The sequence below is a fragment of the Panthera pardus genome, unplaced genomic scaffold (genome assembly GCF_024362965.1).
Source record: "Panthera pardus isolate Hobbes unplaced genomic scaffold, ASM2436296v1 HiC_scaffold_16, whole genome shotgun sequence".
Lineage (NCBI taxonomy): Eukaryota > Metazoa > Chordata > Mammalia > Carnivora > Felidae > Panthera > Panthera pardus.
Window position 1 is genome coordinate 71664084 of NW_026526721.1, and position 27746 is coordinate 71691829.

At 44.0% G+C, this 27746-nt stretch overlaps 1 protein-coding gene across 2 annotated transcripts; it reads left to right on the forward strand.

Annotated features, from left to right (window-relative positions):
* The first annotated feature begins 723 nt into the window (after nucleotides 1–723).
* Nucleotides 724–27746, forward strand: NRROS (negative regulator of reactive oxygen species). Of its 2 annotated transcripts, XM_019448727.2 has the most exons (3): nucleotides 820–917; nucleotides 21791–21911; nucleotides 25521–27746. In XM_019448727.2, exons 2-3 carry the CDS (start codon nucleotides 21804–21806, stop codon nucleotides 27489–27491), a joined length of 2079 nt encoding a protein of 692 aa, XP_019304272.2. In that variant the 5' UTR covers nucleotides 820–917; nucleotides 21791–21803; the 3' UTR covers nucleotides 27492–27746. The 2 variants fall into 2 exon arrangements, with proteins under 2 accessions (XP_019304274.2, XP_019304272.2); XM_019448729.2 differs by lacking the exon at nucleotides 21791–21911 and having other exon boundaries at nucleotides 724–917.

The following is a 27746-nucleotide window of genomic DNA, read 5'->3' on the forward strand; positions in this document are numbered from 1 at the left end:
CGGAGTTTCCTCAAGAAGTTAAAAATAGAACTACCCTATGAGCCAGCAAAATACTGGGTATTTACGCAAAGAATCCAAAAATACTAATTCAAAGGGATATATGCTTCCTAATGTTTATAGACGCATTATTTACAATAGCCAAACTATGGATGCAGCCCAAGTGTCCATCAATTGATGAATGGATAAAGATGTGGTATATATACCTAATGGACTATTACTCAGCCATAAAAAAGAGTGAAATCTTGCCATTTGCAACCACATGGATTAAGCTACAAAGTATAATGCTAAGCAAAATAAGTCAGAGAAAGATAAATACAATATGACTTCGCTCATATGTTAATTTAAGAAACAAAACAAATGAGCAAAGGGGAAAAAAAAGAGGGAGAGGCAAACCAAGAAAAACACTAACTATAGAGAACAAACTGATGGTTACCAGAGGGGAGGTGGGTGGGGGAATGGGTGAAAATAGGCAATGCGGATTAAGGAGTGCACTTGTGATCACAAGGGTGATTAAAATAAAACTAAAAAAAAAAAAAAAAAAAAAAAAGGCTTTAAGGCAAGAAAGCCTGGGTAACCTTGGTTAGCAGTCCTGGGAGACCCCCCAAAATAACCAGACTCGTGGCTAACGTGCAGGCGGCCTGCGCGGGGTGGGGGGCCCTGCGCAGCCGCCCTCTCCCATCCCCCTGTCAGCACCGCAGGGCAGTTCCCTCTAAGATGCCTGCTCTTGCGAGTGCTGAGTCGCTGAGCAGCTTGCTCTCCATGTGACTTCAGTTTCCGTCCGTTCCTTCCGCAAGTGCTAAAATAATCTGATGCCCCAGGGAGAGGAGGCAGCCCAGCCCCGCGTTCGGCTGCTCTCGAGGAGTCCGAAGCCCCGGGAGAGGATGCACCCCGCGGAGCCGCCTGGGCCTGCGGGAGCCGTGAGTATTTCCTGCGGGACGGCCCTGCTGGGGTGGGCGAGCTGGCGCGCGGCTGGGTGGTAGGAGGTCAGCGTCCGTGGCTCGCAGCTCGGGACTGACCGGGAAGTTGTGGCTTGCTGCATCCAAACGCCACCGCTTTTGTGCTCGGTTTGGGGGCCACAGCTCCGGGTAGGTGGAGAAACCTCCCTCTGGGAGCACTTACAGCCGAAAAAGGTGGTGTGGTGCAGTGAAAGGAATGAAGGCTTCGGATTCCTCCTTTGGGGGTTTGAGTCCTGGCCCTCTGGGGAGAACACTTGAGCCTCAGTTTCTTCATCTGTGAAATGGGAACACTAATGCTCCCTTCCTGGGCTGAGTGACTGGAGGAGGTGATAAGACTCTACTGTGAACACTCAACATGCTGAGTGCTTGGACGGATCTCCTTTCCTGTCCCACGACGTGGATTGAGAATCACCATTTCATAGATGAAGGCACTGAGACTCATTTACAGCGACACATATTTATGGATGTCTTACATGTGTCGGTGCCTTCAAGGTATTGGGGATAGAACTTGAATAAGACAGGCAAAGCCCATTCCCCAGAGTTTTTGTCCTTGGGAAATTCTGTAGGGTGTTGTTACTCGGACCCACAGCTAGTAAGTATCAGAGGGAACCTAGATCCCAGGCTTTTCTGGCCTCTTGTCCAGTGCTCTTCTGTAGTAGCCCTGGTGGCCTATCCATGTGGGCCAGATTATAGAGGTTCAGTTTGTATCCCTGTGCACTTAGGAGCTGTCATAAGTAAGGAGCCACTGACCAGGCTTTACCCCAGAGAGAAGGTGGCCACGTGCCCAGCTATGGCTGGAACTATAGGAGGCTGAGCAGGATCTTAAGAATGGAGCCCCTGGAGAGGGCTAGTCCTGAGTGGTGCACTTCCAGGGGACCCCACTGGAGGTTTCTTCCCTGATGGGTGCAGCCTATTGGAGTCTGATGGGAGAAACATTCAGTACACAGAGCCGGCCCTGCGAGCCCCCATGTTGTGCCCCCTTCACCTACTGGCTGTGCTGCAGTAGACGCTGATGGTTTGCTGGGTTTTATAGCCCTGAGACTTATTTATTTTTCTTACACGCCCCATAGGTTTGTATATGTATGTCTGAGAGTTCCTAGGGTGATTAGAAAATCATGGGCCAAGAAAAAAAAAAATAGAACAAAACAAAACCTTGATTATTGCCTTTAGGTTAAAAGAAAACAAAACAAAAGTCTGTTTCACAAAGAGGGTGCTTCATCTAGTGGGCGCCCTTATAGGAACTTCATGAAAACCCATATAAACCTGATCCCACGTAGTGCTTAAACCATTCATTCAAGAGCAGGGACTTCCCAAACAGAAGGCAGGGCCTGGGGTCTTTGGCCTGAGGCCTTTTTAGGAATGCACTGGCCTCTGTCGCTGTATTGTTTCTTCCTCACAGAAGAGTGATGCCAGTACCCGTTACAATTTTCATTCTGACTGCAGTGTGCATCCACACCACAAAGTGTAAACTAGACTCTTGGATGGACAACTAGATGTACCTCACGCTATCCTCAGACCCACATTATAACCACAGAAGTTAGGGGACAGTGGGCTTTCAACCATGACTGAAAAACCTTATCTTGCTCAGGACATGCTATATGCTCAGTGATGCTTACTGACATGCCTGGATATTAGTGACGAATCTTTTTTGCCTTTGATAGAACTTCTTTATTATACTCATTTCCCACCCCTCAAACTATTCTTCGCAACATCACTGATAAAATGTCATGTGCTCAATGTGTAGGGGCTTCTGGGCTAGGTGAGGGGATGATCTCTGAAAGCTCAGAGAGGAGAGGAGAGGGAAAAAGGACACTGGCACTTGGATCTTGTCAAGCTTCACAAGCAACTGTAAACCTGAGTTCAGCGGTCTTTTAGTTAGAAATGACAAAAACCTAACTCAGCCTGGCTTCAGGGGAAAAAAAAAAAATATTGTTTCAAATAAACAAAAAGCCTGTGTGAAATAGCTTCAGGCATGGCTGGGTCCAGGTGCTCAAACACTGCCAGCTTTGCCTTTTCCTGTTATTAGGCAGGTCCTAAAGTTGGTGGCAAAGATGATCCCATTCCTCCATGAATTCAAAGAACTGCAGCTCCAAGCTTAGTTCCCACAAGTTTGGCATCTGAAGGCAAGAACAGAAAGCCTCTTTCCCAATAGTTCTAACAACAGTCCTTCTCTTGATTGTCATGGGCTTGTCATCTGTGATGTACCCAATGTAAACCCATCACTGTGGTTAGGGAAATAGGGGGCTCTGATGGGCCTGGTCTGAGGCCTCGTGCATAGGCCCCTCCTTGGAGCCAGGGATTGAGGTCAAACCCAAACAAATGTGGGCTTCTTAAGAAAGGAAGGGGGTTTGTTGCATGACAATGGAAATGTACTTAACACTATTGAGTTTTACGTTTAAAAATGGTTAATGGGGCGCCTGGGTGGCTCAGTCAGTTGAGCGTCCAACTTCAGCTCAGGTCATAATCTCCCAGTTCATGGGTTCGAGCCCCGCATTGGGCTCTGTGCTGATAGCTCAAAGCCTGGAGCCTGCTTCAGATTCTGTGCCTCCCTCTCTCTGTCCCTCCCCACCCGATGAATAAACATTAAAAAAAAATAATAAATAAAAATAAAAATGGTTAAGATGGTAAATTTTAGGCTATGAGTATTTTACAATTAAAAAGCAACAAAATAAAAAAGGAAGAAAAAGGAAGAGGTGGTTTCCTCAAAGGGGAATTGAGGAGATGTTACCAGAAGGAGAAATGAGTGTGGGTAGGAAAAACCAACTGATTTCCAGAGCAAATGGAGTCAGGTGCTGACACCAAAGCACATGTATCTTCTTGCTCTAATGCATGAGTGATTTCAGACCAACAAAGGGAATAAAGGAGGAAGTAGAACCCTGTCGTGTTCTCACCAGCGAGGTAGGCATAAGGAGCAGAGCTAGCGCCTATGATGGGCTGAATGTGGCCACAAAGCCCTGTGAGGACACAGGGATGCCCCACATCCAGCCCCGACCCAGAAGGTCGCTGTAGTCAGGTGCTAGCTGTGTGCCCCAAGAAACTTTCTGCTGCCACCTCCAAGAAGAAAAAAGAATCAGGAGGGGATTTCTCCACAGAAGATAGCACTTGGGGCTCTGTCTTTTTCCCTTGACTCTGTCCTTTTACCTTTTTACCTTGGGGCTCTGTCTTCTCAAGCAGGACCTAAATGTCTGAGGCAGCCCAGCACCCACAGTGCTGGCAGGGGCTCATCTTGATGTGCACATCATGTTCTCCAGTAACTTCATGTCACTCCTTTCTAGATGTCAGGCTGGACACTGGTTCCTTCTGGTCCTTCCTGTTGTTACTCCTCGTCTAGACCAGCTATGGTCCCTTGGGTCTCTCCTGCCTTTCCAATGTCTCCTTGGGGGGTCCTACCAGATGCCAAGGCTGAGCTCTCTCTCTCAGGTCTTTCCTGGGTTGGCCCTGGGTCACCTCCTTCAGCTTTCAGACACGCTAATGGTCTCCTTATCACTGTCTAGGCTGACAGCTGTAGACCTCCTCGTGGGACTCTCCTGATGGCCTTTCTCTTGTTCTAGGTTCTCCAGACTTTCCCCAATCCCTGAACTGAAGCTTCCATTATATTTAGTAATACTGGCTTCTTGTTTCCTTCTAAATTCCCAGGTTTTTCCCAGGCTTTGTAGCTCCTTTTGCAAACCTGTAAAGGCCTTCACCTTTGTCATAGTTACACTTCATGGCATTGACAGGTTACCCACAGAAGACCATGGCCCCATGAACACTCAGGGGTACTTACTATTCAGAATATCAAACACTGTATGGCACAGGCACTGACCAATCGGAATGGACATTGTCATTAGAAGCAGAATCCTGGGGCCCATGTTGGGTCAGGTGTTAACCTCCCTGGCTGCTCGATCATGGTGGGGCCTGGAAGTTCCAAGAGAGGGGCCAGGCTCATGGGATACCTATTTGCCAACAAATAACAAACCTGTGCAACCCAGCTGAACATTCACTCGACATATATTCGTCCCAGGCAGGTGCACATCCAGCACCTCCTACCTGGGCCAGAACTTGGGTTTTGGCTTGTTGAACAATTGATTTGGGTCTTTCTGAGCCTTGGACTTCTTATCTATAAAATGGAGATAATAAGCAGGGACTTGAACATAGATTTTCATTCCAGTATTCATAGCAGTCTTATTCACAGTGGCCAAAAGGTGGAAATAACCCAAATGTCCATTGATGGGTGAATGGATAAACAAAATGTGATCTATACATACAATGGAATATTATTCAGCTATAAAAAGGAATGACATTCTCATACATGCTATGACATGGAGGGACTAGAAACCTGATGCTAAATGAAATAAGCCAGGCACAAAAGGGCAGATATTACATGATTCCACTTACACAAGGTACCTAGGGTAGGCAAATGTATAGATAAAGAAAGGACTGTGGGAGTACCTGCGTGGCTCAGTTGGTTAAGCATCCGACTTCGGCTCAGGTCATGATCTCACGGTTTGTGAGTTCAAGCCCCGTGTCTGGTTCTGTGTTGACAGCTCAGAGCCTAGAGCCTCCTTCAGGTTCTGTATCTCCCTCTCTCTCTGCCCCTCCTCCACTCATGCTGTCTCTGTCTCTCATAAATAAATAAACTTTAAAAAAATTTTAAAAAAGAAAAAGAAAAAAGAAAGAACTGTGGTTACTGGGAACTGAGGGGAGGGGGAATAGAGAGTTCCTGTTAAGTGGGTACCGAGTTTCCATTTGGGATGCTGGATAGGTCTGGAGAAGGATTATGGTGAGATCGCAGGGCAAAGTGAATGTATTTAATGCTACTGAGTTGTACACTCAAAAAGGTTTAAAATGGTAGCTTCTATGGGTATTTTACCACAGTGAAAATGGAGACAGCAATGCCTATTTTATAGAACTGTTGTGAAGTACTAAACGAGATCCAAGGTCGGTAAGAAGACTTTGCAACTTCATGCTGTTATTGCTATTATTATTCAATAGTGTTAAGTTATAATCCAATTGTTTTGGCTTTATCCAAGAATCCCCTAAGAATCATTGGTATTGGGCACCTGGGTTGTTTATTCAGTGAAGGTCTTGGTTTCGGCTCAGGTCATGATCTCACCGTCCGTGAGTTTGAGCCCTGCATGGGGCTCCACGCTGACATTATGGAGCCTGCTTGGGATTCCCTCTCCCTCTCTTTTTGCTCCTCCCCCGCTTGCGGATGCGCTCTTTCTCTCTCAAAATAGATAAACTTGAGAAGAATATTATTTTAAAAATCATTGTTATTTTTGGCGGAGGGGATTTCTTCTCTTAAAATCACATTATTCCCATTCCTCTGTGAATTCAAATAAGTTGTAGTGAAAAAAAAATCAGCCTTAGAACAGGCAGCCACCTTGTCAGTGCAATTTGGGGGATTTTGAGAAAGACAAAAATCATCTCCCCTACCGTCCTGAACCTACACCATGAAAACTTTATTATATTTCATCATAACTGATATAAAAGAGCCTTGTATTAAAGAGCATATCCGTGTAAAGAGCTGTGAAGTGTAAGATATCCATTAAAGAGCAGTGTATTAAAGGGATATCAGTCACTTACACTGCAGTGTAGACAGCTTTCCTCCTAATTTTGAGGACTCTAAAGCAGTGATTGTCAAATCTTTTTTTTTTTTCTTAACAAGACAAACTTTTCTCCAAGTAGCTGACTTTGCAATCTCGATTAAATTAATTGGATTGATCTAGAAGGTTGAACAAGTAGTAGCTTCATTTTTTGTTAAATCGCTTGATATGCATTCTAAAGTTTTTAGGGGGAAGTATACTGATGACTGCAATCTATATCTTTTTTAAAAGTTTGTTTATTTATTTATTTACTTATTGAGAGAGCACAGGGGAGGGACAGAGAGAGGAAGAGAGAGGATCCCAAGCAGGCTCTGCACTGTCAGCACAGAGCCCAATGCAGGGCTCGAACTCACAAACCATGACATCATGACCTGAGCCGCAATCAAGAGTCCGACGCTTAACCCCAGTGAGCCACCTAGGCGCCCTGACTGCAGTCCATTTATAAATGCATCAAAAAATGAGACGACTTGAGCTCCTAGGTGGCTCAGTCAGTTAAGCATATGATTCTTGGTTTCAGCTCGGGTCATGATCTCACAACTCGTGAGTGCCAGGGCCATGTCGGGTTCTGTGCTGGCAGTGGGGAGCCTGTTTGGGATTCTCTGTCTCCCTTTCTCTTTGCCTCTGTCTCGCTTGTGCTCTCTCCATCTCTCTCTCTCTCTCTCTCTCTCTGTCTCTCTCTCAAAAGTAAAAAAACAAAAGATCTTAAAAAAAATAAGATGGATTGAAGGCTGGATAGAAGGATAGGTAGATCGATAGCTATGTGATAAAAACAAATATAGTAAAATGTTAATAGCACAATCTGTGTGATGGGTATACCAGCAATCACTGTCAAATTCTTTCAACTTTGCTGTGTGTTAAAAATTTTCACAATAAAATATTGGGGAAATGTCAAATTACTCACAATACCTGGTAACTGCTCATTTTGCTTTTCATAAACATAAAAATCAAATAACAAAAATATCAAAAAACTTCAATAAGAGCTGTAACTCTATGATATATTATTATGTTATATGGATTATTGGATCATTGCTCAACTGAACTATTAGAATGAGATGAGGAGGTGACATATGCACTGGGCCTTGAAGGATGAATAGGAGTTTGGCAGCTGGAGAAGACCAGAAAAAGGACCTTTCCCACAAAGGAAACAGTGTGTGAAAATATACAATTTAGTCATGGATAGCAAGTATCCCGGGTGGCTGGGGCTTGTGGCATTGGGTTGAATTTTGCTGGATTCACAGACTAGGTTTGAATCGCAGCTCTGACATTCTCTAACTATATGGCCTGAACCTTTGTGAGCCTCAGTTTACCATGTGTAAAATGAAGATGATAGCATTTATCTGCTAGGATTTTGTGAGGATTATTATATGTAAAGCACCTGGCATAGCGCTTATCCCAAGGTGAACCCTCAATAAACATTAGCTATCGCAATTGAGAGCCTGGGAAGCAATTTGACAGCTTGAATACCACCCCATTGAGCTGGTCCGTTGTCTGGAATCTACATCATTTCTTTCCTCAGTTGGGCTCTTTTTCAAGGGAACCAAGGTTGGAGGGGCGGAGGCAATATAGTTCCACTCTGGGCCATAAGCCTTGGTTCTCACCTATAACCCCTTCCCTGCCTATAGTCTCCCACAGACTTTGGGTGGTCTCTCCTCTTCCGAACATCTCCAGATCCACACTCCACAGCTCAGACGGATGGGAGAAGGTTCTGCCACTCTTCTGTTTTATTTATATCAGTATGAGCTCCCTGTTTGCACAGAGGAATTCTGCGTTTAATTCTGACATGACCTTCTCTTGCTAATGAAGTCTGCAACATTTCCTTATATTGACAAAGTTCTTCACACACATTCTCTCATTCGGTCCTGAAATAACCCTGTGAGGTCAGCAAGGCAGGTATTATTGTCACCTATGACCACATTGGAGTGTGAGAGAGAAACCTGTGATATTGAAAGGAAATGACAAGTTTGAAACTAATGCGTTGTTGGTAGGGTTCCTGTCCACAGAGATTACGTGGGTCTCTCCTAAACGAAGGTGACAACACATGCCCAGTACCACTAGCCATGTAAGAGCAAGGTGTTATGGCCCCAGTGGGAGCATATTTGCATTTTTTAAAACCTGTGGTCATGGAACAGGACAGAGCGAACTGACCTCCATTGGTTCTAAAGGGCTGACCCTGACCACATAGGGAAGCCGGCTGACTCATTTGTAGCCCTGAGGCCACAAAATCGGGCAGGATAGTGTTTAAGCAGCATTCCCTCCACACCGGCTGCCAGGAATTGGTTATAGGTAGAGCCCAAGAGAAGAAAAGCTGCTGTGGCCTCCAGCCTCCCTCCAGGCAGAGACAGAACCTAAGCCATTCCCAGATGAAGACCCTTCCCCCAAGAGTGGGTAAAGCTTGGCTGATCACGTGTGCTAAGCTGTGGTACAAACAAGAGATCTATCTGTATTTTAAACCAGTGCTTGGAAACCACTGCACGGTGTTCCCTGTGGCACCTTGTCCATATCATCCCATCTCTCTGGCCTGAGTGTTCTCATCTCTAAAATACTGGCGGGTAGTTCCTTCAGAAATGCTACAATTCTCCTGAAGAAAAAAAAAAAAGTCAGTTACTAGATTTGAACGAACATGCACGTGACAGAAGAGTCATGTGCAACAGAACTGTCCTTTCTCACATAAATTCTTGGGGCCACACATCCAAGGAGCATTCTAACAAATTCAAATGATACTCCTCGCTTATTTGTGCAGGGGATCACGAGTTCTAGAAGTGGGATCCGAGTTCTGGAAGCAAATGCAAGCGGAATTTGCACAACCAGCTGCTTACAAAGCAGTGAGCTCCCACCTTGGGTGTGTTTAATGCCACAGGCAGGTTGATTACCTGCCAAGTATGACACTTTAAAGATGACAAAGACTATTTTTGAACCTTCTTTTAAAACTTACCTTAATATAGTAGCAACCCTACCACACAGGCATTATGATTCCCATTTTACTGGGGAGGAAATCGAGGCCAAGAAATTGAGTGATGTACTGAAGGTCAGAGCCAGGCTTTGAACCTGTTCCATTTGTCCCCTTAGCCTGGACTCTTTCTTCACCCTTACAGTCACCTTTTTAGAAGCTGGACTAAGAACACGCAGCCCAAAATCTAAATCCCTGAGGCCCTCAAAAAGAAAAAGAATTTCTATAAAACAACTTAGTTATTTTAGTTATTAGTCAATGATATTTTTCCTCCATTAACTCCAAATATCCCTTTAAGCACACTTACAATAATTTCAATTTTAAGCACCTATAAGAAATTCTCTATTTTTGTGATATTTGTTAGGCTCTGATTATAACATATATTTGAATTTCAATTAATAGTATATCGATTCTATTCTTTTAAAACTTGTCTTGGGGCACCTGGGTGGCTCAGTTGGTTAAGTGTCCGACTTTGGCTTACGTCATGATCTTGTGGCTTGTGAGTTCGAGCCCTGCATTGGGCTCCATGCTGCTTGGGGATTCTCTCTCTCTGCCCCTCCCCTGCTGTCTCTCTCTCTCTCAAAATAAATAAATAAACTTAAAAAAAACTTGTCTGGATATAGTAATTGAAGTTGATTGTTGGAGAATTAGAAAACACTAAGAAACAAAAATACAGATGTGGAAAAAGTAAATATTAGGTGCAGTTCTCTCCACTGTTGAGATTCAGCTGTGTACCCTTTCAAGTATTTTCCATGCACATGCACATGAGTGCAGATTCCTTTAGCACACTTGGGATTATACCATACATTCTGTTTTGCATCTTCCTTTTTTTCTTAATATTTTATTATGACCATCTTTCCATGTCGCTAAATATATTGCCACTGAAACATTTTTTATTGTATCATATAGTTGTATCATAATGTATTTAGCCAATCCTTTCATTGTTGGACTTATAGATGGTTTCCGCTTTTTAAAATATTATCACTAATATCTCACTGAATATCTCAGTAAAAATATCTTTGCATACATTATAATTCCTTAGGATAAACCTCTAAGAGGGGAATGATTGAATCAAAAATAATCTACATTTTCAACGTCTTTGATAAATTTTGTAAAATTGTCCTTCAGAAAAAGTGTGCCAATTTTCCCTCCCACCTTCAGGGTCTAAGACGATGCTGGGGGTGATGGGGACTCAAAAGCTATTGTGTTGCCTATGTTTTAACAAGTTCATTACTAAGAGAGAAAGCCAGAGAAGCAAATTGTGAGGTCTGAATTCACACATCACAGTTCTAAATGCCATGTTGCCCCAATCCTCAGTATGCAAGTTCTTTTTTAGATGTGTTCACCATCTGAACATTGATTCTATGCAAAATATAGGAATGTACTAATTCAACCAAAGATTACAGCTGGTTCTTCACTTTTATGACTCTTCTTTATTTTCTTTCACATATAATACCGAAACCAAATTTTAAAAAATCTTTGGATATAAAAGTCCACTGTTTGGACATTTATCCAAAGATATAGAAATAAGTCAATAAAGGCATGTGACTGTTCAACATTATTAGCCATTGGGGAAATGCAAGTTAAAATCACAAAGAAGCCACCTCACAACTACTAGGATGGCCGGAATACAAACGACAGAAAATAACCAGTGTTGATGAGCATGAGAAGGAAATGGAACACTCCTGCCCTGCTGGTGGGAATATAAAGTGTGCAGAAACTGGAAAACATTCTGGCAGTTCTTCAACGTCAAACAGAATTACAATGTGACCCAGCAATTTCATTCCCAGTATGTATAGGCAAGAGAATTGAAAACATGGCCACACAAAGACTTGTACATGAATGTTCACAGATGCATTATTCATAATAGCCAAACGGTGGTAACAATTCAAATGTTCATCAGCTAATGAATTCATAAACGAATGTGGCAAGTTTGTCCGGACAATGAATATTATTCAGCCATAAAAAGGAAGGAAATACCGATTAATATGTGCTGCAACATGGATGAACTTCGAAAGCATTATTCTAACTGAGAGAAGACAGACACACATTGTATGATTCAATATACATAAAACATCCAGAATGTACAAATGCATAGAAATGGAAAGTAGACTAGTGTTTGCCAAGGGAGGGAGGAAGTGACTGCTAATGAGTAAAGGGTCTCATTTTGGGGTGTTGCAAATGTTCTGGAATTAAACAATGGTGATGGTTGCACAACGCTGCGAATATACTAAAAACCATTGGTGAATTACATAGTATGTGAATTATGTATCAATTTTTAAAGTATATCTGTGGCTTATTTGCAGGAAAAGAGAGCACAGAGTATCTTTAAACCTTTTTTAGACATGTTTGTTTGATAGCTAGTTATCAAAGTAATCCAAACTCACTGTTCAAAAGTTGAATAGTTTTTATCTTGAATTTGTGTGTTTGTTTGCTTATTTATTTATTTATTCATTCATTCATTAACTTACTTACTTATTGCCTCAATCAGAAGGACTCCCCCCCCCCCCCCCCAGCCTTCTCATCTTGAATTTAAAGTTTGAATCAATGGGGCACCTGGCTGGCTTAGTCAGTTAGAGCATGTGACTCTTAATCTTGAGGTTGTGAGTTTGAGCCCCACATTGGATGTAGAGATTACTTGAAAATAAAATCTCAAACAAATCAAAACAACAACAAAAAACCAACATAAAGTTTGAGCCAAAATGTCATTCTTGCTTTTCTTTTTTTTTTCCTTCCTTCCCTTTCTTCTTTCCTTTTCCAGACTACATTTTAAGCAATAAATATATCTTGCTAAACCATTTGCTTGGTGTCAGTACAATTTCTCCAAGCAAAAGTCTTGCAAATCAAGTTAGTTTTATGTGCAGATTCTTATAAAACAGAAAAAGTGTCTACAGTCATCTAACATGATGATTTGTCAGTACTCAAAATAAGTCAGTTTTCCTGTAACAAGAATCTAATTAGTTTTGGAGTGCACTTTTTAAAAAATTTATTTTGAAAGAGAGTGGGAGAGGGACAGAGAGAGAGAGAGAGAGAATCCCAAGTCAACTCCATGCTGTCAGTGCAGAACCCAACTGGAGGCTGGATCCCATTAACTGTGAGATCATGACCTGAGCAGAAATCAAGAGTTGGTCACTCAACTGACTGAGCCACCCAGGTGCCCCTAGAGTGCACTTTTAAAAACCATTTGTGTTTTTATGTGTTAATTTTTCATAACTTTTAGCTTTAAGTTTATTTATTTATTTTGAGAGAGACAAAGAGAGCGCACGTGCATGCAGGAGCATGCAAGTGGGGGAGGGGCAGAGAGAGACTCCCAAGCAGGCTCCACACTGTCAGCCGAACTCAATAGTCAGACGCTTAACCGACCAAGCCACCCAGGTGCCCCCATAACTTTTATCTTTGAAGCCGTTTCTAACTTACAGAAAAATTGCAACACAACTAAAAGAATGCCCATAAATTCTTCACCTCTGTTCACCAATTGTTAAACATTTTGTCATATTTGTTTTCTTTCCCTCTCTCTCTCTATTTATTAAATATATATATATATATATATATATATATATGTATTTCTGAATGATTTGAGAATAATGTTGCAGACATTATGCCCCTTTACTTCTAAATAATATAGTGGGTTTTTTTTCTAAGTATAAGGATAGTCTCTTACATAAATGTAATCAAAATCCAGACATTTAACTGGATCTCCACCATAAAACTGTTATTTTCACCTTTGCAAAATTAGTAACTAATCTGTAGAGAGATAGTTTAAGACTACTGTCTTGTTTCCCAACAAATTTTTGCTCTTCAGTTTTCCTTTTCCTTGATAAGTCTTGCCTATGGATTGCACTTGGAAAAATACATTGCTAGCTTTCAGATTTCAGCCACTGTCTCTAATTTTCAGGTAGCATCATGAACCTTGCATGCATCTATTGTCCAGTTTTATCCTTTGGGTTTAAAACTTATTAAAGAGCAAGTCCTATTTTAGTTGGCTCCTTTTTGTTGGCAAGATGCAACAGTAGGGCCAGCCTTTGAGGGGTGTTGTGGGGTACTATCATGAGAAAACATGGAGGTTGGAAATGGATCTGACCCTGCAGAGAACCATCAGGAACCCTAGAGGCAGCCTCAGAGCCCATTCTCACCACCCAGCCTGGAGGGCCCATCCTCCTGTCATTCTTCCTATCCTCCCTTCTCTGATCTCTGTTGAGATGAATGTTGACTGTTTTCATTCTTTTCTGTTAACACACCTTGTCATCTGACTCATAGCTTCTGCTTCCTCACAGCAAGATCCCTCAAAAATTCAATTCTACCTTCTCTCTGTGGCTTTTAGTTCCAATTTCCACTGCCAATGACCTAATTGTCTCCCTTGTGTCTGCATTGGGATCACACATAGGGTGCTGGCTGCATGTAAGGATTGACCTCGTCTGGTCAGATGCTTCCCCAAGATTCTATTAGCTTGTTGGAGGTGGAGGTGGAGGGATAGGTAGAGATGGAGGTGAGGTCATGTGTCTCCCTTGAGGGCTGCCTCGCCAGAGGGACTGTAGGTGTGGTGGACAGAGCTATCGACCTGGACAGTGGAAGTTATATTAGTACATCAGGTCAGAACACGTGATCTACCACTCTAGGGCTCTTTTCAGATAGGAGAGAAGCAGCCTGGAAGCTCTTATTTGAATGTCAAATGTTCCAGTTTTCAGGATATCTTTAAGGTTGGTGTGTATGTGCATTTTTAACTTAACAAATGTTTACTGAACACCTTTCTGAGAAGAATATTTGAAAAATATATGTTCCAGAAAATGCTGGGACAGAAAATTACCATAATTCTCCCTCTCCCTTTAGAAACCCCAACATTTATTTCATTTTCCCTATTAATTTTTATTTTGAAAAATTTCAAACTCACCGGAAGGTTAAAAGAAAGTATCATGCTAAATTTATCAGTTGGTAATATTTTCTTTAATTTTCTTCCTTCCTCTCTCCCTCCCTTTCTCTCTCTTTCTCTCTCAGGCCATTTGAAAGTAGGTTATATAAGTTGTAGACATCATGAAACTTCACCCCTAAATACTTCAGCATGCATTTCCCAAGAATAAGAGCACTTTCCTACATGACCAAAAAATCATCACTGCACCTAAGAAAATCAGCAATAATTCGATAGTATCATTTGTACATAATACCATCTGAAAGCACATTATTCAGTACACATATTACCTCAGTTGTCTCAAATTTTTCTTTTAGAGATTTTTAAAAATCCAAAATCCACTCAAGGTACATGCATTACACTTGGTTATTATGCTCCTTTTTTTTTTTATGTTTATTTATTTATTTTGAGAGACTGAGAGAGCGTGAGAGGGGGAAGGCAGAGAGAGAGGGAAAGAGAATCCCAAGCAGGTTCCACGCTGCCAGCGCAGACCCCGATGTGGGGCTCAGCCTCACGAACTGCAAGATCATGACCTGAGCCGAAATCACGAATGGATGCTTAACCGACTGAGCCACCCAGAAGCCCATTAAGCTTCTTACTCACTTGTAATCAAACCTCCCCCTTTTCTCCTCCACTGCCTTTTTTTTTTTAATTAAAAAAGTTTTTTTAATGTTTATTTATTTTTGAGAGAGAGAGACAGACAGACAGACAGACAGATCACAAGCAGGGGGAGGGGTAGAGAGAGACAGAGACACAGAATCTGAAGCAGGCTCCAGGCTCTGAGCTGTCAGCACAGAGCCCGGTGCGGGGCTTGAACTCACCCACTGTGAGATCATGATCTGAGCTGAAGTCGGATGCCACCCAGGCGCCACACCTCCACTGCCTTTCTTTCTGTTTCAAGACTTTGACTTCTTTGAAGGGCCCAAGCCACTTGTCTTATAGGATGATGTATAGCCTGGATCTGTCTGATTGTCCCCTCATGACTGGGTCCAGGGCAAACATTTTTGGCAAGCGTACTGCCAAGATGGGGCTCTGTGTTTCCCAGCGTGCCACATCTGGAGGCTCAGAGTTTCAGGTATTCTCACTATGGGAGATGCTAAGTTTGAACATTTGGTGAGGGCTCAAGTCACTTCAATTTTTTGCTACGATCAAAGAGACCAAAGCTGTTTGCCTGGGGCTTTCAAATACTTCTTGGTAGTAGGAATGATTTGAAGTGTTCACAGACTGGTGTTTCTGTTTTTTATTATCTATTCTCTGTGGTGTGTGACCAGCTGCCCTTCCCTCTCTCCCAGGACCCCAGGTGGGATTTGCTCTTTTCTTTTTAAACAAAGGCAGACTCCCTTCCTGTGGAACCCTCTAGCTAGCAACTGTACCTTTCTTCAAGGGTCTCAACGTCACACATTCACACCCACGCTCTGCCTCTAGAGATTTCCTCCCCTCAGGCCAGTCCATAAATATTTGTTTCTGAGACCGGTACCTCTGAGAGTTACTATCTTTCTCCAAAGTCCTCTTTCTTTAAAGCATTTTCAGCTATTTGATTACTTTGAGGAGGAAATTCTTAATGACATGCTAATGTATGTATCACATTCTTAACACTGATCGCGCCTTTAGCAAAGAGCGCGCAGTGTGCAGTGGCAGCTCTGGGGGCAGCGGCTAGAGTAGCAGCGGTGACAGAAGGTGGGGAGGTGAGAGTGTGGGAGTGAGGTGATATTCGGGGTGCCCCTGAATGTTAGAAATCCAGCATCCTTGCCTGAAAATGAAGCGGAGCTCTCCCACATTCATGTCAGGGTTACTACTTAGCATTCCCAAACTTTTCGTACGAGGAGATCTTTTTACGGACAAAAATACCTGTAGATTAGCCTTTACTTGTGGTTGTGTTTCACTCCCAGCTGGTTAAGACGTTACATCATGACAGAAAGCTACTTGAAATTAATAACACTTAAAAAAAAAAAGTTTTATTTTTTTTTGATTAATACAGGAAAATCGACATGCATTTGGAAAACAAGCAGTGTACATATATGTTTAAGTGTTAGGGGGGGTCTAATAATACTAAGTGTGCTGCTGCACCCCTGGATGATTTTGATTTTTGTGAGGACAGGGACATGGAAATTTCAGGACTTCCAGAAGCAGAGACCAGTCAAAAGATTTCACTCACCCTCTCCTTCTGTCCTTCGTAAAAGCAAGCAATCTCCCACACGTCCCCTTGCTGAAGCCATTCTTTGGCCTGCATGCCGCCACCTTCTTCCACTAAAGCCGTCCTGAGCCCAGAACTGATGTGGTCACGGGGATGGATATGGAAAGCGCTCACCCAGCATACAGTCAAGCTGCTGCTGGCAGGATCGGGACACCCTGTCCAAAAGGAGTAAATGTTCCCACCCCTTTCAGCCCACTGGGCCGCCTACTCAGTCTTCTTTGACCTTACTTGGCTCATTGAAGCAGGACCTTTTCCCTCCTACCTTGTGGAAATAGAAAAAGCAAACAAGCACACTTTCTAAAACAAGGAGGAACTTTTACAGCTGATGTGCATTCTTCTTCCTCACTGTTCATGTTCTCTTGCTGTAGAATACAGTCTCGATTCATGTTGTTTTTGTGAAGTGGATCGGTTTTCACCACTTATTTATATTCATACTAGGTATGAACAGAGAAAAAATAGACAAAAAGCCATATTGTATTTCTGCCTGAAAAGGAACACTGTGTAGGGTAGCCTGGCTGGCTCAGTCAGAAGAGCACGAGACTCTTGATCTCAGGGTCGTAAGTTTGAGCCCCACATTTGGCACAGAGATTACTTAAAATAAATAAATAAACTTGTTTTTTTTTAAAAAAGGAACACTGTATGCACATGGGATTGATGTGGGTTGAGTCACAGTTTTCCATGATAGCCGATTAGAATGCATAGTCTCAAGACCATTGGTTGCATAGGGGATGCCATTAAGCATCGGAGGTCCTGATATTTCAAGGACTTCTAAGAGAGGTTTGTGATGACTGGACACAAACAGAATAGTTAGAAGATAAAGAAGAAATGTAAATTCAATACTACGAGGACTTCACTCTAACAGAAGGGTAGGATTTATAATCTCAATATCTCCAACTCAAATGTGTTATAGACACAGTACAGTACTTACGTCCTGCTAGCACCCGAGTCAATAGTGCCTTGTCTTTGAAAGCTTTTCACTGATTAGAAGCTGACAATCTCTGGCATTAGCCATGATCAGGAAAACCATGACTGGATAAGACATAGAGAGACCTTATAGAAATTATTAACTGAATAAAAGAATGTAGGATTGTAGATTCTATATAGAAGAGAACCGGACTTACCATTTGCTGCCTCTACACTTAGAAGGAACTCTTCAATTTTGTTACCTGGCTTAAGAAGATACGAGCTGAGTCTGTTAATGCCATCTGCCTCTCATGTCAGGATCTCAGCTTTCATATAGGGGAGTTTCCCAGTGGTTACCCGGACCAGGAGACGTCATACTTATTCAGACCCTACTTAGGGAATGATTTGCAGTTTCTTATGGCTCCATTTCCTCTGTGGCTCCTCAGTGGTCATAGTCCATGAAATGGAAACCATGAATCCAGGACCTTTTAATTATAGTGAGGGGAGGTTCCAGGTTACCTCATTTAAATTATTAATTTCAAACGGCGCCTGGGTAGCTCAGTCGGTTAAGCTTCTGACTTTGGCTCAGGTTATCATCTCACAGTTTGCGAGTTGGAGCCCCGTTTGGGCCTCTATGCTGACAGCTCAGAGCCTGGAGCCTACTTTGGATTCTGTGTCTCCCTCTCTCTCTGCCCTCCCTCACTTGCGCTCTGTCTCTCTCTCTCTCTCTCTCAAAAATAAACATTAAACATGTTTTTAAAGTATTAATGCCACACTCATGTGTCCTCCATTATAATTATTTTCCTTTCACTTCCCTTTCTCTACCCAAAGTGTAGTTGAGGTGATTTGGCTTAAAAAATGGATGTATTTTCTAGAAGATGCCAGAGAGATTGGAGTGAAGTGGGACAGTTACTTATTTGCCACAAGCTTAGATGCTGTCTTATAGCTCACCCAACTAAGGTTAATTGTGAGGAGGGGAAGCAGTCCTGTGCACACAGCAGAGGGTTCATGCGATTTCCAGTGAGATTTGCCATCCAAACTCATCTTGTACTCTTTGCAGCTCCATGGCTCTGAGGAATCCTTCTGCATACTCTTGGAATAGCGTTTCTCAACCTGACTGGTTAAGAGAGAATAAAAAGCCTTTTATTCTTTTCAGGGTCACTATATACCTTTTTTGTTCAGGACTGATCCAAAGCCATTCTCACTTACATCATTGTATCTGCCAGGGTCCAACCAAGAAACAGAAACACCCAGATTATTTGTTAAAGAGAAGATTTAGTGCAGGAAATTGGCTACACATGAAGAGGCTAAGAAGCTAACCAGCAAATAGACAATCAACCCAGAGGTTAGCAATTTCAGGAAGCTATGATCTTCACTAGTAGGGGAAGGATAAAGTAGGGAAAGGATGGTGTTACTAGAGTCTAGGAGTCACCAATAGAAGCTCAAGGACTTCTCAGTCCAAGGCAGGGAGAGATGGAAAGATTCAGTCCTCCTTCTGCTGTCTAACTTCCCATAGTTCCTCCCATTGACCAAACCAGCTGGAGGCCAGCTGACACCCAGAGCTTGGGAAATAGGCTTCAGAAGTCAGTTCCCTATGATACAGAGCAGGGTAAGGCATCTATCTGAGGACAAACAGCTCTCAACCAGCATAGTCTTCTGTTACTGGGAATTAACCTTGTTCTGGAATTTATTAACATAGAATTTTTAATGCAATCTTCCTGCATACCTTTCACACACCAGTTGGTATAATGATATATTCATTCTTACATCCAGATTTTTCATTCTTTTCCCTTCTTTGTGTAACTTGAATTACCTTGGAGATGACACGTAACAGCCACTCAACCAGCTCAATGGTGTTTGAAACTCATAAATAATAATTATGTCATTAACTACCTTCACAGTTAATGAAGCACTTTCACATATACTGGTTGATCTCGTAAAAACTCTGAATAGTTATTATTATCCCCATTTTATGGATATCGGAGTCTTGGAGACTTTATATGAATTGCTTGGAGGCTTTATATGAATTGAAAAACAAATCCTGGAGCCAGAATTCAAACCCTGGTCTGTCTGGCTCTAAATCTGATAATTTTTCCACGCTGCCTCATGAAAGAAGGAGTTGCCCAGAGGGAACAACAGTAGTTTTTCTGGGCTGGTTGGCTGATTTTAGGAGGAAGGAGAAAATATATTTTAAATTTGCAAAAATTTTCTCATTGACCCAGAAATTAAAATTATGCTCAGGGCATGACTTCGGGCCTATCTAACATTCCAGTCTAAAGAATTATATTCTCCCTGAAGAAATCACAATCTTTCCCTGTACATATCTAGATTTAGCATTTCAGTATAAATTGAAATGGCTGTTCTAGAAGGGTCATTGTCACAGCAGCATGTACCATCCCAAGCCTGACAGAAGAGGTGAGGGAGGAAGGCAGTGGGGAAAGTCCTTGGTTTCCATTTCCCTGTCTGTTTTCAATAAAATATAGGACACCCAGTGAAATTTGAATGTCAGGTAAACAATGAATTTCTTTAGTGTAATTATGTCCCAAATATTGCATGGGACATATTTGCACTAAAAAGTTATTTATTGTTTATCTTACATTCAAATGGCATCTCGTAATTTGCTAAGTCTGGCAGCCTTATTTCCAGTTGGGCAGTGATCCCAAGGTTGTTTTGTGTGTGTGTGTGTGTGTGTGTGTGTGTCCTGTGTGTGTGTGTGTGTGTGTGTGTGTGTGTGTGTCCTGTGCAGATCCTAAGGACAAAGCCCATATGGCTCTGCTTCTGCCATCTGTGCCCTGTACATGCCATGAGGTAGTACTTCCTGCACAGGTGCAGAAATGGAAGGAGGGCCGGGAAGGGGATTCCCAGTGTCCAGCAAATACCGATGAATTCTCAATTGGAGGTTCCCTTTGTGGTAAGGAGCGCTGACCTGACCTGAAGTGAAGGTTAAAGTTAATTTACCTGGTTTCGCTTTGCTTTTCTGTTAGTCTGTTTTCACTGGTGAGTATTAAAATCTGACCATGAAGTTAAAGTTAGCCTCAGAGATGTGTAAACTTATTCAAAGAAAGAGGAAGAGGAAGGGGCCCAAGATGGCCTGGGTGTGTGAGGCAGAAAGGTCTGTGGGTCCCATGGAATGGGCGAGGAGGTTCATTTCAGTGCTGGTGCTGCTGGCCTAGGAGAAGCCTAGGGAGCAGGCCCTGTGGTCCCTTCTGGGGAGATGTCAAGGAGAGGATGGAGCAGAAGAAATGCTGGGGCCAGGCACTTGCATCTGTTTGTGAGGAAGCAGAGCTGAGAAAGGAATGTCACTGGGCTCTAAGCCCTCCCAATAGGAGGGCAGTCAGTTCAACAGCACCCTCAGGGAGAGAAATTATGCTGCTTACTCATCCTGGAGCTCAGGGAAGGGGACCTCGGTGGGGGCTGCTCTCAGCCCTGCTACTAAGTTGATCTGGAACCTTAAATAAGCCCTTAGTGTCTCTGGGCCTTTGAATGTTCTCCTGTAAAAATGCAATGGCAGAGAATATAATATATTTCCATTATGGTTTTGCTTAGTTCTAAAATTACATTGGTATATGTATAATTTTAAGCCTTCTCATGGTTCCTGTTCTGTGTTCACTGGCCAGGTAAGAGGGCTGGCAACCACACCTCATCAATAATCCTTATTATACCTGAAGATTACTTTTCATTTGCCCCTTAGTTTTTTTCTCTTATTCAGGCAAACTATCAAAGTCCTTTTTTGCAAAAGGTTATATTCAAATGAGTCAAAACCAATGAGACCTACCCTCCGAAAAGCCTCATGTCAACACAGCAATTAGTAACTCTACAGGACCAGAAGCTACAATTAGTATTTCAATCCCGGTTCACCATTCTTTTGTTCATTCATTCATTCATTCATGCAGCAAATATTTACTGAGTTCAGGCAATGCATCAGGCAGATTTGAGCTTTGGGAGGAAAACTTCAACAGAACTACAAAATGTGGCAAACTCTGGGTGACCTGAGATCCGGTTCCTCAAGTCCTTTGCCTCTCTCTTCTGTTGGTGGGCTCTTAGAAGTTTCAGTATTCAGCCACCTGTCCATCAAGTGGTAGAGGCAAAACAAAAATAAGTTCTTGTCAACTTGTAGTGAAAGGTTGAAAGTGTTGGCTAACTTGAGGTATTTGAATGATCTGTGGGTTTCCACCTCCTGATAGCTGTGGGCCTCTAAGACCAGACATAGCTGGGAACTGGCTCCTTCTACCAAGAGTGCAAAGCAGCCCTCTGGGATGTCCTTCTCTTACTCACTTCTTCCTTGCCCTCTGTTCACAGTGCTGCACTTGAGATGGAGTTACTGCCCCTCTGGCTGTGCCTGGGTTTTCACTTCTTGACAGTGGAATGGAGGAATCAAAGTGGAATGGCCACAGCAGCTTCCCAAGGGGGCTGCGAGTTGGTGAGTTTTCCAGGAAACTCTGTCTGTTGGTTTTGTTCTGACAAGGTCTGGTCTATTGGAAGACTGATGTATTGTCAGTCAAAGAGGGCAGGGAATGAAAGAGTCTGAATCACTCTGTAGCTGCCTAGCATGAGGCCATGTGCAAGCTGCTCCTTAACCAAAGGTTCAGATGACACCTGAGAAAGACCAGGCAGTCCCTGCCTATCTTCCTCATACCTGCTGAAGCCAGGAGGCCCCAGAGACAGGCACAGGTTAGTCGCCTGAAACAAGAGCACCCTGTTAAAAATCTGGATGATTGAGCTCTACTAATGGTATCAGAATCCCCGAGTAGGGCGTAGTAAAATTGGATAAGCCCTGACTCAGAGCTTGTATATGAGCCAATAGCAAATGCTCAAACAGCTGTATTGCAGAGCAACATTCTTGATCACATTCAGGCTGAAGACGATCAAGGGAGTGGATATCTGAGCTTTTACAGTTTACCCTCTCCAGGGCTTTCAGCCTCTATCTGGAAACAGACCTGGCTCATAACAACTGGGCACATTTCTGGAAAATTTCCCCCTTGCCTATAAGTCAAAAGTCTGCTTGAGAAACATATATTTCATAAACATTCCTTGAGTCCTATTATATACTAGGTACTAGAAAGACAAATTGGATGTCGGGGTTAATACCTACAATCAGAATTGTATTCTTAAAGCTGATAAATTTTAAAAACCCAGTTGGTCATGGTTCTTAACCACCTTTAGTAACCTCTGACCACTATGCTGTAGTATACTCTAGTACAGAGTGGGGGTTATGAGCCAGACCAGGTTTAAATCCCAGCTTGGGGCACCTGGGTGGCTAAGTCGGTTAAGCGTCTGACTTCAGTTCAGGTGGTGATCTCACAGTTTGTGGGTTCGAGCCCTGCGATGGGCTCTGCGCTAACAGCTCAGAGCCTGGAGCCTGCTTCAGATTCTGTGTCTCCCTCTCTCTCTGCCCCTCCCCTGCTCATGCTCTGTCTCTCTGTGTCTCTCTCAAAAGTAAATAAACATTAAAAAAAATTGAAATCCCGGTTACTAGCTGGTGACATTGGTGGGGGGGGGGCACTCTGTGTCTCAGTTTCCTCATCTGTAAAATATAGAATAGTGGCACCAACCAATAATACCATAACACTGCATTGCTATGATGATTAAATGAGCTAGTGTATATAAAGCACTCAGAACAGGGCCTTGTTTGTACTAAGAGCTATGTGTTTTATCTGTCATTATTGTTGTTAGTCTCTGTTACTACAGACTTCCATTAATTCCTTACAGAGGCTATTAAAAATTAACTTCAGGGCCGCCTGGGTGGCTCAGCTGGTGAAGCATCTAAATCTTGATTTTTGGCTCAGGTCATGATCTCATGGTTCATGGGATTGAGCCCCACATCGGGCTCTGTGCTGACAGCTCTCTCTCTCTCTCAAAATAAATAAATAAATATTTAAAAACAACATTTAAAGGTTAACTTCACAGTAGCTAAATCAAGAGGGAATCAGAAAGTATGAGTTCTTTGATAGCCTTTCAGGGTTCAGGCTAGACTGCCTGTCTGACCCTCTCCAGCCTGGTGGACAAGAGCAGGGGTCAGCTGCCAGGGGGTTCAAAGAGTGGATCACCCATGGCTCTTGGAAGGCTGAGAGTTTGAGGGTCCAGGTATCTCCGGTGCCCCGCCTTGCCTAAGCCACATGTTATCATAAAGTGGACATGGTGAGATTTTCTTGGGCTCTGACAGCCACCTGGTCCTTTTGCAGCTCTTTGGTGGGGCCACAGGGAATTGCAGAGGTTGACCCCATGCTTACAGCAGCTGTGGTGAGACAGGCTCTCATGGCTTGAGGAAAGCCCCTCACCACAACATTCTCCAGAGAGTCCCTGTCAGGGGCAGACCAACACTTACACAAATAAAGAAATGCACCTTGTTTCTGCATGGAGGGATTCAATTTTGTAAAGATGTCAGTTATCCCCCAATTAACCCATAATTGTAATGTAATCCCTGTCAAAATTCCAAAGATTTTTGAGGGGAGGGGAAGTGTGAAAGGAAGTTGGCAAATTCACTCTGACATTCATCTAGAAATTAAAAACAACTCAAACGTGCAACAACAGAGATTAATTAATCAGATCTTGCTAATCATTATAGCTAACATTTATTAAGCACTTATGTGCCGGGTTGTGTATTAAGTGTTTTTACGTAAACAATCACAAGGAAAAAAAAAAGCCCTTATGAGAAAATTACAAGTATAATTTCCATGTTACAGGTGGAGTAATGAAGGTCCTGACTAGTCAGGTAACCAGCCCAAAGTCACCCATTTGATAAAAAGCAGAGCCAAACTGGACTGACCCTAGAACTCTTGCCTTTGACCACCGTGCTATTCATGCAACAAACTGATATAGAGTTATATAACAGGATGTGATCAAATGTATTTTTATTGCCAAGACGCTATGTCTATACATATTATCAAAGGTGGTAAAAGTAGATCACTGGACAGTTTGCGGAGTATGGTCTCATTAAAAAACTTTTTTTTCAGCAATCATTGACTTTGTCCTACTGACCAATCCTGGGAAAGGAATGTCATTATTCTTCTATCTGATCACTTAAAACTTTTTTCCTGGACACCTGACACCCTGTGACTGATTGTTTTTGCCAGTCTTGTAGAACATTGCGGTGCGTTAAAGCATCCTAAGGCCTGTGTGACCTCTACTATGAGAACAGGGTCGTCCCATCCATCCTGCCTCCTTATGTTGCACAGTTGTGGTAGAACACATCCAGGAAGAGCACTGACTTGGGCATTAGAAGTTCTGGACTCCTGTCCCTGCAATGCCACTGGCTCTTCGCTTCTCTCCAGACCCCACTTCTCTGTACAATTCAGGGTGATGTTGAGGACTAAAGTCCTTCTAAGCTGTAATATTTATCAACCCAGAATGTAGAGGAGCGTCCCAGGCAAAACTCCTTTGGGTGACATGAAGATGCCACAGCATGTTGGCTGTTTTGTGCTAACCCTGTTGGACACACAGGTGTTAGGGTAATAGCGATAACAATACAATAGCGACCGTTTACATTAACGGTGTTTGCTGTGTGTCAGGCTCTGTGCAGCCTCTCACCTAATCTCACTGCAATCCTCTGGGCTAGCTACTCTCTATCTTCATCTCCGTTTTTTCAGAGGCAATAACAGACTTAGGTTAAGTTACTTGCCCAAGGTCACGTAGGAAACAAATGGCAGAGGTGGGATTCAAACCCTGATTCAAACCGGCAGACAGCCCTGGTCCTCAGTCCTTCTCACAGTTGAAACCAAACTGCAAGCACAGTTGTCACCACGCAGAACCCACGACACAGGTGCTCAGATTTTCTCTGACGTGAGGTGTGTTTTAAGTGAGGCCTGGAACTCAGCTCCTAGCTGACTATTTCAATGTGAAGGTAAAGAACCAAGAAAAGTTCCTTTTGTTCCACATTTTCCTAGCCTTTTTTTTTTTTTTTTAATTATGATCTCTAGAGTCACTCTCAGAAGCTGCGGTAAAAGTCAAGTGAATGAGTCACATTTCTGTACATAAACTTGTCTGCCTCGGAGGCCCTCCTCCCTGCTGACCAGTGTCTGTCTGATCCTAGGTTGATGGAGTAGCCAATTGCCGAGGGCAGAACCTTGCATCAGTGCCCAGCGATCTCCCTCCCTACTCCCAGATGCTCATCCTGGATGCCAACCCGCTTAAGATCCTGTGGAACCATTCCCTCCAGCACTACCCTCTCCTGGAGAGCCTCAGTCTGCACAGGTGCCACCTGGAGTGCATCGGCCGCGGCGCCTTCCAAGGGCAGGCCCGTCTGCGCAGCCTGGAGCTGCCCGACAACTCCCTCTCAGAGAACTACAAGGAGACAGCGGCTGCCTTCCACCACCTGCAGGCCCTGCAGAGGCTGGACTTGTCAGGGAACTCCCTGACAGAAGACATGGTGGCCCTCATGCTCCAGAACCTCTCTTCGCTGGAGGCTGTGTCCCTGGCGAGGAACACCATCATGAGGCTCGACGACTCTGTCTTTGAGGGCCTGGGGCACCTCAGGGAGCTGGATTTGCAGAGAAACTACATCTTTGAGATTGAGGGTGGCGCTTTCGATGGCTTGACTGAGCTGAGACACCTCAACCTGGCCTATAACAACCTCCCTTGCATTGTGGACTTCAGCCTCACACAGCTACGGTTCCTCAACGTCAGCTACAACGTCCTGGAATGGTTCCTGGCGTCAGGGGGAGAGGCTGCCTTTGAGCTGGAGACGCTGGACCTCTCCCACAATCAGCTGCTCTTTTTCCCACTCTTGCCCCAGTGCAGCAAGTTGCACACGCTCCTGCTGCGGGACAACAACATGGGCTTCTATGGGGACCTGTACAACACCTCTTCGCCGCGGGAGATGGTGGCCCAGTTCCTCCTTGTGGATGGCAATGTGACCAACATCACCACTGTCAACCTCTGGGAAGAGTTTGCGTCCAGCGACCTTGCGGACCTACACTTCCTGGATATGAGCCAGAACCAGTTCCAATACCTGCCTGATGGCTTCCTAAAGAAAATGCCTTCCCTCTCCCACCTGAACCTCAACCAGAATTGCCTGATGACGCTCCACATCCGAGAGCACGAGCCCCCAGGGGCGCTCACTGAGCTGGACCTGAGCCAGAACCAGCTGTCAGAGCTGCACTTGGCCCCGGGGCTCCCCGGCTGCCTGAGGAGCCTCCGGTCATTCAACTTGAGCTCCAATCAGCTCATGGGTATCCCCACTGGCCTTTTTGCTGATGCCAGTAACCTCACTACAATTGACATGAGCCACAATCAGATCTCACTTTGTCCCCAGCCGGCTGGCTTGGACCTCCCGGCCCCCCCAAACTGTGTGGATTTTAGGAACGTGGCGTCTTTGAGGAGCCTCTCTCTCAAGGGCTGCGGGCTGGGGGCATTACAAGACTGCTCGTTCCAGGGGACTGCCCTCACCCACTTAGACCTGTCTGGCAACTGGGGGGTTCTGAATGGGACCGTCGCCCCTCTCCGGGGTATCGCCCCCACGTTACAGGTCCTGTCTCTGAGGAATGTGGGCCTCAGTTCTAGCTTCAGGGAGTTGGACTTCTCTGGGTTTGGGAATCTGAGAGACTTGGATCTGTCAGGGAATTCTTTGACCAGTTTCCCACGGTTCAGGGGCAGCCTGGCCCTGCAGACCCTGGATCTCCGCCGAAACTCGCTCACAGCCCTTCCCCAGGGGGCCGTGTCTGAGCAGCTCACGAGAAGTCTGCGGACCATCTACCTCAGTCAGAATCCGTATGACTGCTGTGGGGTGGAGGGCTGGGGGTCCCTGCAGCGCCTGCACGCCATTGCCGATTCGGCCATGGTCACTTGCAACCTCTCCTCCAAGGTCATTCGCCTGATTGAGCTGCCCGGAGGCGTGCCTCAGGACTGCAAATGGGAGCGGGTGGACATGGGCCTGCTGTACCTCGTGCTCATTCTTCCCAGCTGCCTCACCCTGCTGGTGGCCTGCACCGTCATCTTCCTCACTTTCAAGAAGCCCCTGCTTCAGGTCATCAAGAGCCGCTGCCACTGGTCTTCCATATACTGACCTGGCCACGTGCCATGGTTAGAAATGGGGTCTGTGCGTGGAAGAACCCTTTCTCTGCCAGATTTCCGGATCTGACGCAGAGAACAAATCCAGTGAATTGAGGTTTAGGTGAAAGTTTAAAATGTTTCCAGCCCTTAGTTGCCCCACGTTCTTCTTCCATCGTTGTGAATCATCCTCATCATCCTGGTAAAATATTTATTAAGTGATGTTCTGTGAAAATAAAACACGTGTCTCATAAATATTTTTTAAATCAAA